This window comes from Alternaria rosae (assembly GCF_020736505.1).
Source record: "Alternaria rosae strain MPI-PUGE-AT-0040 chromosome Unknown BKA58scaffold_2, whole genome shotgun sequence".
NCBI classification, from domain to species: Eukaryota; Fungi; Ascomycota; class Dothideomycetes; order Pleosporales; family Pleosporaceae; genus Alternaria; species Alternaria rosae.
The window spans coordinates 1,382,175-1,395,393 of record NW_025763571.1 but is presented as its reverse complement, the minus strand read 5'-3'; the positions used below and the strand labels follow the sequence as shown (position 1 = coordinate 1,395,393).

At 51.5% G+C, this 13,219-nt stretch overlaps 5 protein-coding genes across 5 annotated transcripts; 3 read left to right on the top strand and 2 right to left on the bottom strand.

Moving 5' to 3' along the window:
• The first annotated feature begins 253 nt into the window (after positions 1-253).
• BKA58DRAFT_465738 (uncharacterized protein) lies at positions 254-1,822 on the top strand. Its single transcript, XM_046174973.1, has one exon. It carries the CDS (start codon positions 653-655, stop codon positions 1,721-1,723), a length of 1,071 nt encoding a protein of 356 aa, XP_046028840.1. The 5' UTR covers positions 254-652; the 3' UTR covers positions 1,724-1,822.
• A 1,066-nt stretch (positions 1,823-2,888) lies between these two features.
• On the bottom strand, positions 2,889-4,061 carry BKA58DRAFT_435725 (uncharacterized protein; the record flags this gene model as incomplete). The annotated part of the gene is made up of 5 exons (XM_046173367.1): positions 2,889-3,211; positions 3,268-3,402; positions 3,455-3,788; positions 3,845-3,882; positions 3,947-4,061. The coding sequence occupies 5 exons, from the start codon at positions 4,059-4,061 to the stop codon at positions 2,889-2,891; spliced, it is 945 nt and encodes a 314-aa protein (XP_046028839.1).
• A 1,749-nt stretch (positions 4,062-5,810) lies between these two features.
• Positions 5,811-7,078, top strand: BKA58DRAFT_376344 (uncharacterized protein). The gene is made up of 2 exons (XM_046169512.1): positions 5,811-6,235; positions 6,285-7,078. Exons 1-2 carry the CDS (start codon positions 6,120-6,122, stop codon positions 6,907-6,909), a joined length of 741 nt encoding a protein of 246 aa, XP_046028838.1. The 5' UTR covers positions 5,811-6,119; the 3' UTR covers positions 6,910-7,078.
• Positions 7,024-10,904, bottom strand: BKA58DRAFT_376343 (P-loop containing nucleoside triphosphate hydrolase protein). The gene is made up of 2 exons (XM_046169511.1): positions 10,395-10,904; positions 7,024-10,345 (listed from the first exon to the last, which is right to left on the bottom strand). Exons 1-2 carry the CDS (start codon positions 10,836-10,838, stop codon positions 7,223-7,225), a joined length of 3,567 nt encoding a protein of 1,188 aa, XP_046028837.1. The 5' UTR covers positions 10,839-10,904; the 3' UTR covers positions 7,024-7,222.
• Positions 10,905-11,025: 121 nt separating this feature from the next.
• On the top strand, positions 11,026-13,143 carry BKA58DRAFT_376341 (uncharacterized protein). The gene is made up of 2 exons (XM_046169510.1): positions 11,026-11,496; positions 11,544-13,143. Exons 1-2 carry the CDS (start codon positions 11,445-11,447, stop codon positions 13,052-13,054), a joined length of 1,563 nt encoding a protein of 520 aa, XP_046028836.1. The 5' UTR covers positions 11,026-11,444; the 3' UTR covers positions 13,055-13,143.
• Positions 13,144-13,219: the final 76 nt, after the last annotated feature.

Genomic DNA, 13,219 nt, shown 5'->3' with positions numbered 1-13,219 from the left:
TGAGCGTGCGCTTCGTTCTAATCAAAACCCTGTTACATTGCAAAACGGGAACCGACGGGAGTTCGTTACACGACAAACTAGCTTGTACCAAACCCGGGACTGTCATCGGATATCTGACACAGTTTCTTTCACTACTCCTACAGCAGCTCACCAGATCAACATACCGCTCAATTGACGTAAGGTGGTTGTTCGTCACGGTTCACTTACCAAAACTATGACTCGCGGATCTATCACCTGCGACACTAGTGTCCCAAAAACACCGACGACGCCGCCAGCACCGTCCACGCTGATAACCTCGGCCGATTTCAAGACCCCTAAACCTCCTCTCACCTCGCAGATAACTAAATCTCCACGCAACCCATCAAACAAATTCTCGTTTCAAGAGCAGCGGCGCAAATCGTTCTTGGAACATCTGAAACGATGGCACTTGAGCCACGAATCGAGTAATTTCTTTCAAGGAAAACTCAGCCTACTACCTTCTGAGCCTGAATACAACGAAAACCTGGAATTGGGTAGAAGTGTAACTTGTATTTTGACGGATTCGAGTTTTACGGACTATAGGAAGACAGTTGCTATTAAGCTTTTTGGACCGCAAAAGGACAACGTAAAGGGCAGAACAAGAGAATCGGAACGAGACATTAAGAGCAGGAGCATGGCTTTACTCAGCAGCGAGATGAAGATGGCGGAAGACAAAAAAGAGGAGGCATGGCCGTCGTCCTCAGGCATATCCGACTCATCAAACAGCTACTACAATCTCGTCATCCGCTTCGGTTCAGGATGGCTCTCAGCACGCGACTACTTCAACAGACTCTACTTCCGACACCTCGCCGCCCGTTTGCCAGGCCGACATAACCACTGCATCGCCAACACAGCCGACTACGTCTTCCGCGTCCGCTCTCAAGCTCTCGGCCCACCACCCTCAAAACGAGACACAGTACCCATCCAGCCTCTCTTCCACCAATTCCAACGCCTACCTACAGAACTCCAAGAAATGATCCTCATGACAGCCGCCGGACTTACCCGGGACTACGACCTCACCAACGACGCCCGCAGGAACTGCGCCAGAGCATCCGAAAGAGCCATCAGTCTATCAACCTTGCTACGCATCTCACACAACATTCACGACACAATGCGTCCATTCATCATGCGCAGCACGACCTTCCATTTCGGACTAAGCGGAACGACAAACTTCCTCTGGCAATGCGGCCCGACTTATCGTCCCCACATTAAACGCTTAGCCTTCCATTTCGGGAAGAATGCTCTACTGCATTGCGTGCGCTGGTTAGCCGCCGATGCCATTTTCGAGTTCCTTGAGCCGCCCCAGCCGAATGGCGGGACTGGGTTACCGCTGTTTTGGCGATGCCAGTTACGTGCTCTGGCTAAGGAATTGCATTTACGCGAACTTATTATTGATATTGAGGGTATACCGAAGGCGGATATTGCTATGGTGGTTAGGATCATGAGGGAGGCGTTTGGGAGTGTGGAAAGGGTGATGTTTGTGGAGGGTTCTCCGCCAGGGAAAACGGAGGTTGTGGAAAAAGACTACGAGAGATTAGCTGGTGTGGGTAAGGAGTCTTGGAGGGAGTTTGTCAAGGGGTATATTGGGAGGTATGAGCGCCAGATTGGGTGGCATAATTGGCATTTCAAGATGGATCTGGTGGGGTTGAAGGAAGATGAGGTGGATGCCTTGATGGATAAGGAGACGGAGTTTTTTGATAGTTGATAGAAAGTGAATGCATGGTGATGGTTTTAACTGTGTGTTCTGGGGCTTGGGAAAAAGTAGGAATAGACATCTAGCATGTTTATGATGAGCTCAATTAACAGTAGAGCTATGGCTCCGTGATCTATTGATAGCACTTGAATGTACGAGACATGTTGCCGAACGGTTGATGATACACGAACATGAAGGAAACAATTGCACTCTCAGATAATAAGATTAATTAAGTCTAAAACAGACGTAGTAGTAATAATAGTTGTAACAATGATTGTGTTACGGACGAAAGTTGGATGAGGTCGGCGGTTATGATGTCCAATGTAGTAGGGGTGCCCTGCTATGAACGCGGGAATAAGGACTCGCTCTCGTACAACTCCCCGGTTCGACGTCGCCTCATCTTATAGTTTCTTTTTTCAAAAAGACATTCGTTAGTACGTTGTTTCAGAGGAATGGTGTTCATAACGTATTTCATTGTTTCGGCAGTTGACAGCCAAGGGTACGTGCATCTGGGTGCGCAAATAGTGATATTGGTAACTTCTTCGTGAAGTCCATAGGGTTACGGTACGCGTAATGGGCCCGACCTTTAAGGTTTGACACTCAAGCTATGCTCCATCCCATCGCCAGCTGTCAGACCTCATTACCGACTCTCCGAGGCCTCTCGAGTTCGTGAGGCGACGGGTGCATGTGGCCACTGCGAGAGGCTAGCGCAACGGGTCCCTGCACGGAAGCAGCGGCAGGCGGAAGGGGGACAACTCTAAATTTATAGTTCCCGGAATCTTCTTCTTTTGTCTCGACATCAGATTCCCCAGAATACTCGTCCGCATGGTAGACTTTCGGCGTGCTAGATCATGTTCATGACGAATAGCCGCCGTTGCTTTGGTTGCTCAGACGATCACGCGGGTGAGGTCACAACCTGGAAAACTTCGACCTGACAGCATGGGATGCGGTGCAGCCACATTTCTTCTGCGCTACAGTAAACGTCATTCGTCTGATTGCGAAGACATGGAAGTCATGCAACACGAACTCATGGGCGGTGAAAGACGACCTCGTCATTTGCGAAATCAGTTGGATATGATGTGAAATTCAAATTTTCAATTGTAACGAGCGAAACTGAGTATATACTCCGCAAGTGTGTGTAAACCTCCTCTCACGAGATTGTATAGGCAACTGTCGTCTAGAATCCCCACTTGGAGATCTTCTTGTAAGACTTGTGCTTGACGCTGGCAGTGCGTTTCGCAACGCTCATGCGCTTCACGACAGCGCTCTCGTCCTCGTCCACGTCCACGCACCCATCAACATCCTGCGAGGAGCAGAGCGGCGTTAGAGTCTTGGAACCCATGTCACAGAAGTTGCCATGTGCGTCGACAAAGTCTGGTCCCAAAGACGTGGCAGATCCACAGAGTGCCTTCGCCGAGTGGCTTGCAACATTGGACACGACAAGTGCCTCAGTCATCCACTGGGGGCGCTCCGAGACACTCCGCTTGGCGCCAGGTTGATCTGAACACAAACGTTAGAGAATTTTCTCGCGCGGTAGGCATAAAGGGATGACTGACCAGCGATAGGGCCACTGTCTGGGCCAAAAATCGTGTATGTGCATCCTGCGTTACTGCTTGCGGTGTCGTCGACGTTTTCACCATACGCGGAGGTGTCAAACTTCAGAGAAGCAGCAGCAATATCGTTGGTATGGTCTATACACGAAGTCAGTGTATGCATCACATGTGTTTCACGGCCAAAATTTACCTGCATCAAGCCAAGTGCACCTGGGAACGTAGTCACTGCCGTCGTCCAGGCGTCCCGCTACCTCGACGCTCTCGTACCAGGATTGGCCACAAACTGATCCAATGTCGCCAGTCCATGCACCACCGAACGTGCCGTCAAACTGCGTCACGGTGACCCAAGCAATACATGTCGCGTCATTGTTGTTCGAGATGCTGACGTATTTGGCTCGTTGGCCCCCAACTCCCGCGTCAATGGTGCGGTCGCAAATTCCCCCAGAACCGATATCACAGCCATCGGCTTGGCCCTGATATCCGTTTACCTGGGAGAAAGAATAGACCTTGTTTATCGAGCCAGACTAACCTCTTATTAGCAGCGCCATCGATGTTGTTCATACTAGGGTATAGCACTCACTAGACTGTCTCCATCGTTCCCAAGGTCGGGTAACCCGGCTACAGGAGTAAAGACTGCATTAGCGAAGATAATGAGGAGAATGGTTTTTTCGAAATGCTGTACCCTTAATTCTGACAGTTGCGCCCTCTGGTGCGTTTCCCGGAACGTTGGCTTCGAAGAATCCAACCGTAGTCAGTGCATCGGCAACGAGCCCAATAGCGGGAAGAACTGCAGACATGTTGAAATTTGCGGACAGATAAAATCTTTGATAACTGTTCGAAACCTTTTCACTGGGAGTGAGGTGGTCGGTTTGTGTGATGGCCACTTGGTTTGTTCAAAGAAAGACTTTTATATCTATTCAGCTTGAACAGTGCTTGTTGCTATCCGTGGCATTATGGAGCCATGGTGACGATGCTCCGGAACTTCGGCATGCCATCGCATCGTGTCTCAACCCAAATAGCAAATCAGAACCTCGTTGGCAACATGTGTTCAGCCCCCAACTGTTGCCAATACTTTATCCACGCGAAGTGAAGGTTCGGCAGGTTCACTTTGTCAGCCTTTACGAACACTAGGTATGGTGCCTACGATATGGCTGACCCCTGATTTGTCGTAACCTACTGGGTCTCTGATCCTTCTAAGACACTGATGAGCGCAAATATCAGGACCTTCCCGAATTGTGAATTTGAATGATGTCGTCTTACCGGTTAGACGACTAGCCTGCCTGGTAGCTGAAGGATTGCTAGGAATCCGGGGACTAACGACGTAACTAGGAAAAAGCGACACAGATGCGCCTTGTCATCTCCCCGGAAGCGCCGATGGAAAGCAACTAAGTTGTGACGGAGGCCGAATTGCCAAGTCCGCGGGACAGTTATAACCCGTCTCGCCCACCAACTCAATGTTCATCAACACCTTTCTCTATCAGCTCCACTTCTTATTTCGAGACAAGATCAACCACTCGACCGCAACAAGCCATCATGAAGCTCTCACTTGCCCTAATCAGTACTCTGCTTACGAGCTCTCTTGCACTTTCGATTAAACGACAAAACGATGTACCTTCCTGCGTCAACGGCGATGTTGCTGACAGCAACGGCGGCCCATACGAGGGTGGTATGTAATAGCAACTGCCGGCCTCGGTCCTTTAGGTTAAACAAGCTGACGCCCTACATTTTAGGTGCTGAATGTGAAGAAGACTGCTACCTGACCGAACAGGAAGGGGACAGAGTCGATCAGATCTGCAAAGGGTACTGCACGGGAACACCACTTGTGACTGGAACTGTTGTGTACAACTGCTATGGAAGCGGATAAAGCGTTTCTGGGGCAGAGTTGTTGGAGACCAATTCTGTCAAAGAGTTACCTAGATACTTTAACCCTCCAACCTTGAATGGATGACTTCAACTTAAGCACCGCATGAATGCTTGTCTTCCGGGCGTACATGCTTGTCCCTCGTGTGTATACTCAGCATAGCTATGTGTCAAGACTTCATCTTCTCGCCAATCTCTATATGAGATTCATTCTTTACTATGACCTCGTGAGGCTCGACCGGCAATACGGCTTACGCCCGAAACTCATCGACGAATGACAAGGCGCATGTTTGAAGCGAGATCCCCACACAAAACGCCCTGCAGAAGATTACCCCGGAATACACTGCGGACGTTGAATCAAAGTGTCGTTGCTTATGTTGGTTGAGGTTAGCTGCCGCCGTGACTAATCGAAGCAGGCACGTGGTGGCTGTGGGGGCTACATAAGGCGCCCCGAGGCGCCCCGTCCGGGGTCTTGGTAAACACCAATCCCAAATTCAGACAATAATCGGGACGACCGTGCTACCCAACCCCGCCCTAGCGTCGTAACGCTAAGGAGAGATATATGCGTTGTTATGACTTAGCGATGCCGTTTGGGGCGTACATGAGTCGGGTATCAAGAGAGGATGGATGACGACAGTGATGAAAGCAGCTGCAATCGACGAATCTACGCGACCCGCGACAGCTTCAGACAATGGAAGCGACAAGGAACGTTCCGTTCCAACCGATTAGCCGGTGAGATGGCCTGAGCCCTTACATGGAATAAGCCGCAATGTGACACATGACGAAATCTCCCATGAGAGAGTATGCCTTACTCTTGGCAAGAAGCGGAATGCCTTATTATGCAACGCCGTCTTGAGATGGAGTACAAACACCCTGGTTGCCCCCCCCCCCACGCTCGCATCTACTGAGATCGAGCTCGTTCTGAACCTCATCCAGATTTGAAAATTCTTACTGCTTTTGAGAGTTTCCCCTAACCTTTTGTTTTACCGATTCCAATGCAGCTCCTTCAGATCATCAACAGATCGGCGTTTCTAGCCTTGCTTTCCTCTCCGTTCTATACACATGCACAAAGATCTCAAAACGCAGATGCGGAAGAATTAAGCCCATACAAGTTCGTGCCCTACCCATGTATTGGCACAAGTCAACTAACCGTCCGATAGTCAGAACCTAACGCTTCGCTTCTTCAAGGACGGCCATGACGACACGTGCAACTACTACAACTCCACCGACGCCTTGACCTTCACTACCAGCAGCATCCCAGTCGTTCAACACTGTTTCAGTCTTGCAGACCTCTTTGGCGGAAACGCCACGCAAGGCTTTGTAAATCAGACATGGAATCTCGGTTACAACAGTTTTGGCGACCAGGAAGCGGGCATACACTGGACGCTTCTCAACGCCGACAAGTACGACAGATCAGCCAACTACTCGCGGGTTCTGTACCGTCACCATGTAGTGCAGGCCTCCGACGACCTATGGAAGGAGGGCCATCTATCAAACGTCTGGGTCACTATCGATGGAGGAGAAGATTGCTCTGAACTCGATCCTAACGATGACAAAAACTTGCTGAATTGGTTTGGGTACAGCTGCTGGGGTGCTGATGAGGGTAATTGTGGCAATACACCTTACCCCATCAATAGCTTCAACGTTTACCCAGGCAACCAGAAGTCAGACCGCAAGTGCTGGTTGCATGCGGAACTGGGCGCTGCTGTGCATGGATTCTCGTCTTCTAGGGCGGTGATGGGAGCTTTTGCGAGTGTATCTCTAGCTTTGTGGCTGGCTTTGTAGGGTGTAGGAACATCGGTCACGATAATTGTATGCTAACATATCTTAACAAACGAGCTTTCCATGCCTAGGATTGAAAGAGTCGGTAAACTTTTGCGAGTCGACAAGATGGCGTGATGAAGGTAGAAAGTTTGAATTTACATTACGCCTATGTATGCCCAGCCTTTTGAACCCTACGTCCAAACGCCAGGAGAAGAAGAACAAGTAGACAAGACAGATATACCGCTGCCGCTGCCCACATCAAACGCCGTGACTATGCAAAAAGCCCAACTCGGGGGCGAAACGCCAAAAGCATACACCATCACCATGTCACCAACTACCCACTCCCATGACTCCTCAACTTCCTCCCAGCCGCAAGTCCCTGACCAACGCTATTACCAAAATTCGTAATATTCTCCCTATCCCCACGATCGCCAGCAACACCAACCGTCTTCCTCGTCATCTTCTTCATCGGAAGCTTACTCGCATCATCGCCATTGGTTCGCGCCTTCTTATTCGGAGGGGCGCCGTTCAGCGAATCGCAAGAAGACTGGGATGCGAGATGGGGAAGTGGCTGGGTATGAGCTTCCTGCGCCACCACATTAACATCTAGCTCCCGCAGGGAAGAAGGGTTGCCTGTGGGGAGGTGCGATATGGTGTGGGCGTGCGCACTGATGGAATGGGAGAAAATAGGCTTTTTGCTCGTGTCGGCGAATATGTCGGTTGGAGAAGAGAGATTGAGGGTTTGCGTGTCGTCGTTGAAGATGGGTTGTTTTGAAGGGCTGCGCGTTGTGGTGTCGACGGGTGCGGGGCGGTCTCGAAGACGAGAGAGGATGTTTTCGTGTGCTTCGGTGCGTGGGAGGGTGGAGGGGATAGTGTAGGAGACGCGCTGGGGTGTTTCGCCAGTGGGGTTGTATTCGATCAGGTTCTGGGACCCGACGACCTCGCGAAGCTCGTGGAGTGGTGCACGAATGTCCGCATCTGCAGCAAGAGCTGGTAACGTCTCCTTCAGTGTGTTTGCTTGTGCTGACATGTCCGATTCGAGAGACTGGACGCGATCGAATGAAGTGGATAGATGATCGCCGATGCTGGAGTATGAAGCTGCCACTGTTGACGACAAAGCGGCCAGCGATGCTGTATGGGCGGTGTGGTGGGTGTTGTTCTGTTCGCGAATTCGGGCTACGATGTCATCCAACGATTGGAGTTGAGTGTCCAGGTGTGCCATCTGGGCCTCCACTGTCTTCACGGTGCTCTCGTGAACGGAGGTAGTCGTGTCCTTAATCGAAGTGGAATGCTGAGTCGCGGCTGCAAAGTCTGACTTGATCTTAGTCTTGACAGCATCTCTTGACTTTGATACACCCGCCAGTATGTCTCTGGACTTATCTGACCATGCGATAACACCGTCAGCATAAGCATCCTGCTTCGTCTCGAACGCAGCGTTGGCAGCATTCATCTCCTCCCGCACAGCCGAGAGCTTCTCGTCTAACCTCTTCTCTTGCGCGTCGGCGTTCGCGTTGATGATGGCAGTGAGCTGGGAGAGCAGTTGTTGACGGTCATCGGCAGACTTCTGTTTCTCCTCATTCACAACCTTCTCGAGTTGGCCCTGAGATGTCTTGTTCGCCTCGACCAAAGCAGCGTTAGCCTCCACGATCTGTTGGTGAAGTCGTTCGTTCTCGATTTGCTGGTCGTTCAGATCCTTGACTAGATCGTCAAAGGTGGTCTTGAAGTCGCGGCCTAGCCCCGCATAGGACGCGTGGACTTGCGTGTGGAAGGCGTCGAGTTCTGTGATGATGTTCGCTGAGATTGTCTCCGCCGCTGCCGAGAGTTCATCGAGGCCTGCACCGATCTTCGTTTTGACGTCCTCTCGAAGAGTCCTGATCTCCTCCAGGACTTCATTCATGTGGTCGCGCGCTTGGGCTGTCTGTCCGTTGACCTCTTGTTCGGAAGTCTGATATGCCTCCATCTTCTCCTGTAAGAACGATTGCGAGGCGCCAAGCTGCTCAAGCTCATCTCTGACAAACGCTTGCATACGTTCCGAGATCGCATTCATCAGCTGTTCCTGCTGTTGCTGTAGTTCCTCTATCCGATCTTCGACGATACGTGTGGTATCGACAACCTGGGTTTGGGAGGAATTCCAGTTCCGTCGATTCTGTGATTGAAGTTCTGACTTCCGTCGAATCTTGGACCGTAAGCCGTCGATGGCTGATGTAGTCTTGCCGAGTGTTGAGATCATCTCTTTCCCAACCTCTGCGAGCTCTTGCTCAGTCTTTTGGTGCGCCTTTCGTAATTCCGCCTCTTCAGCAAGATTTTCGCGCGTGTGCTCCAAAACAATCTCCGTCTTCTCTAGGATGCCCTTGGTGCCTTCCAAAGCTAATTGAGTTTGTTCGTTGTCTTTCTTCAAGGTCTGGAAATTTGTCGTGAGTTTGAACAGATCCTCCACCTTGTTGCGCAGGTTGACCTCCATGGTCTCAAGGCGGTCGCGTTGTTCCTCGCTAAGAATTCGTCTCGATTCGCTGACTGTCGTGATCTCCTCATAATTCTCCTGTGTAAGGTAGACACCGTTGCGCTGCCGGGTAGCTATTAACTCGCTCTTTAGCTTCTCGATTTCGGCGGTGTACTCCTTGAGCAGGGTCTTCTTGTTGATGGCCTGGTTCATTTGCGGCTTATTGCGGATATTCTTCGCGCGAAATGCGTAGTCAAGAGTGGATATTGTTTCTTCGAGGTTGCTCTTTGCTGGCGACAAGGTCGCAATAATGCACGTCTTTGTTCGACCGCCCAACGAGTCTTGCAACAGGCGAGTGAGTTTCGATTCTCGGTACGGGATATGTGAGCTGCGTTCGACGAGTGCGTTGATAACGCGACCCAGTGTTAGCAAACTCTTATTGATAAGACCGGCCTCTGCTGCGCGCTTGTTCTCAGCACCGCTGCGCTGAATGTTCTCACTACCCGCAAGATCGACGAGGTTGAGCTTTCCGGCGCTCAAGTACTCCTGGCCATCTTCTGTTGTTCGCTTGATGTATACGGTAATGGTAAAAACGGTATGACTTCGCGAACTGAGGTCGTTGCACTTGGTTGCAGCTACTTGTCGCTTGTGGCTTCCGTTGCGCAGCATCGTGATACCCTCAGCAGCAGTCTTGAGGTGGCATTCCTCCATACCCTGGACCATGGTTGTGGTGGAGCCCTTCTTGCTGTTGTCATCGTAGATCTTGAGCTTGGTCGCATCGTCTGGTGAAAGCAAATCGCGGAGTTCTTCGTTGTAAAGTTCGATGAAAGAACACTTGACCGAGTTCTCGATTTCGTCGGTCTCGAGGCGTTGGAAGAGCGCGTACAGGACGCGTGGGATGATACCGGCAGCGTCTGGCAGAGGGAGGACGTTGGAGATGTCACCAGTCATGGTGTAGGTTTTTCCTGTGCCGGTCTGGCCGTATGCGAAGATTGTGCAGTTGAAGCCATCTACGACCTAGATTGGTGTTAGTGGAAGTAACCACCATCCTCTCGTTCCAACTCACTTCGTCCAGAATAGGCGCGACAACTTCGTCATACATCATGGCCTGGTCGGCTGCCGGAGAAAAGACCTTGTCGAACTGATACGTTTTGTTGCTCAGCGCACTCGGGCCCATAGACAGGTCTACAGCTGTGCCCCTGATTCCGTTGGTCGACACCACGACGCCGCTGTTCTCGCGCACTTCGCGGTCATTGCGCCCTCTACACCGAACGACTACGTTGATGTTTGTCTCTTCTCCTCCCTCGCTTTCGAAATCTATCTTGCGCTTGAGGGGCGATGACCGTGGAGCTCGCGCCGAAGAAGCTACTGATTCTGCTCTCGATGAGCGGCCGTCCATGGCGGGTGTTGCTGAACGGCCACGCGCCAGATGGGGTGGGCGCGTCGTAGGCGGTCGCATGCTCGTCGTATTCCGCTTGACCGGCGGTCCTGGCCGCGGGAGTCCAGACATGGTGACGTTCCGGGAGTCGTGAACGTGGATATGCGGGTTAGGGTGACATGCGTCTGGTGTTGCGGAACCTGCACCAAAGTAAACAGTCAGTAAACACGTTCATGCAGGGATCCTGCTTAGCACGCAAGCACGGACCATGCGCTATCAGCCATCGCGAACACGGCGCGCTACGTCAATGCAGCATGCATGCACATCTTCATCCATATGTCCGTGTACATTATGTGTTCATGTCTTGATGACTGAGTCGATGCAATACATTCTAAATGACATATTACCAGCCTCATCTCATGCAAAACGTTGAAGCTCCTAGTCAAACAAACTACCTGCCTGCGCGCCTGCCCCGCCACCCCTCACTCACTGCGATCTTGTTGCGGTTTGTACCTCATTGAATAGCACCTTGTCGCATTACCGGATATCTTATCGCATTGTACTGGCTTCTTGATCTTCATTTTTGTGTTTGGGGCTGCATCGATAGACCCGGCGCGTTGTCCTCGTGGACGCAGCACGCGCCTATGAGCTCCCTGCTATCTACGAGCTAGGCAGCACATCGATTGACAGACACACTGCGTTCACTCACTCCACTCATACACTTACCACATACTCATCATGGAAGATGGCATCATGCAGCTACAGCCTGGGCGCAGTGTAGGCTTCATGAGTCCGTTGCGACCATCCTTCCCGGTTACCAAGCTGACTGAAACACAGCCCTCGGTTGCTCCCTACACGAGGTACTGACGACGATCAAAGCCGAAGTCAAGGCTTTCCCACGCTTCCAGCTCTACCACGACGAGTTACGACCTATCTCCTCACCCGTCCAAGTCGTCCTCCCTGACAACGGTCTGCGACTACAGTTCGATGGACCCGACCAGCGCCTGCGCCTCATCGAAGTGCTCGATTTCGCAAAGGCCAAGTTGGTATACAAGGACATCGATGTGTACAAGCCTGGCGAAGGAGGCTTCTCGGGCGGCGTATCAGGCCCAAGGTTTCGCCATGTCTACGACAAGCTGCTGGGACCGACCTATGGTGGAGAGTACATACCCCCGAAATCCGAAGACCCAAATGCAAGCGGCACATACAACCTATCGTATCCGGGTATAGCGTTCAACTTCCCGGTTCAACACTCCGCCTACTCTCCAAAGAAGGACTTCATCTCGCTTTTGTCCTCGTCAGCTACTGGGTCTGCAACATCCATGGCGGTCTTCAACGGCGAGTCGTGGCAGAAAGCCCGTGGAACATTGTTCACAGCAACACCGCCGAATCCGAGGTCCTTGGCCCTAGGCAAAGCAAAAGATGGCGGCCCAGACGAGATCGAAACGGTCAAGGTACATGGAGAGGGTAGGATAGAGCTTGTCCGGCGCTCTAGTCCGCCCTTCTGGATCATTCTCAGCGAGACAACGCCTCAGGATTTGATCATGGAGCTTGGCGCCCCAGACTCCATTTATCGCAAGAATGATCATCGTCTATCGATACACAAAGATCGGAGGACAAGCGACGCGTCGGATCTTTCGCCTGGTGGGCTCACTCCAGACGATGACTCAGACCACGGCTCAGTGGTTAGAAGCGATGACGAAGATGCTTGGGAAGATGATGACGAGGCCGCACTAGAGGCTCAAGAGCGAGAAGTCGCAGCGGCTGAGCACTTCTACAACTACTATCACCATGGCTTTGACATTCTCATCTCCCAACCTACACAGATCTCCCCGCCTTCTCCTACCGCGGAAAGACGAGAGTCAGAACTACATGTGCATGGAGAGCTCAGCGCGCAACCACTAAACCACCTTACTGCAATCAAGATCATATTCCACGGTAACGTGCCTGGTTCATACCAGTTCAATCGGCACAGACGAAGCAGATGGACGCTCGAGCACGTCCCATCAGCCATGTACCGCGATCCCCTTAGCTCGGAAATGGGCTTTGGAGACATTTCAGGTCGGCTGAAGGAGGTCTTCAAGCCATATTACGACAATGAAGAGCAGGAGAGATTACAGCAACGCGGCATGGCCCTGAATAGAGGCTGGGGTGACAGTCCTGGTAGTAGCTGCGAGCTTCTTGGAGGATGGGAAGATAGTTCTGGGAAGAAGAGCAAGTTTGCGAATGCGGGAAGTGTCTTGATGGAGGGCGCTGCGGATGTTGGAAACGTGGAGCTGTTTGGATTTCCGGGTATGGTGTTTGAGGTGCTGAAGAACGGAGCTGTGAGCTCGTTGACCGTGTACTGATTCAACATGTCGACCTTCAATCTCGAGTCATGATTCCCGTCGCCATCAGTCTTCATACATGATATAAATTCAAACTATTTATCATTAGATACTGCTTCTCAAACTCATCGTCTCACCAGCCGTGTTGAACTTACGACCACGGCATCATGACTAGACCAGACACTA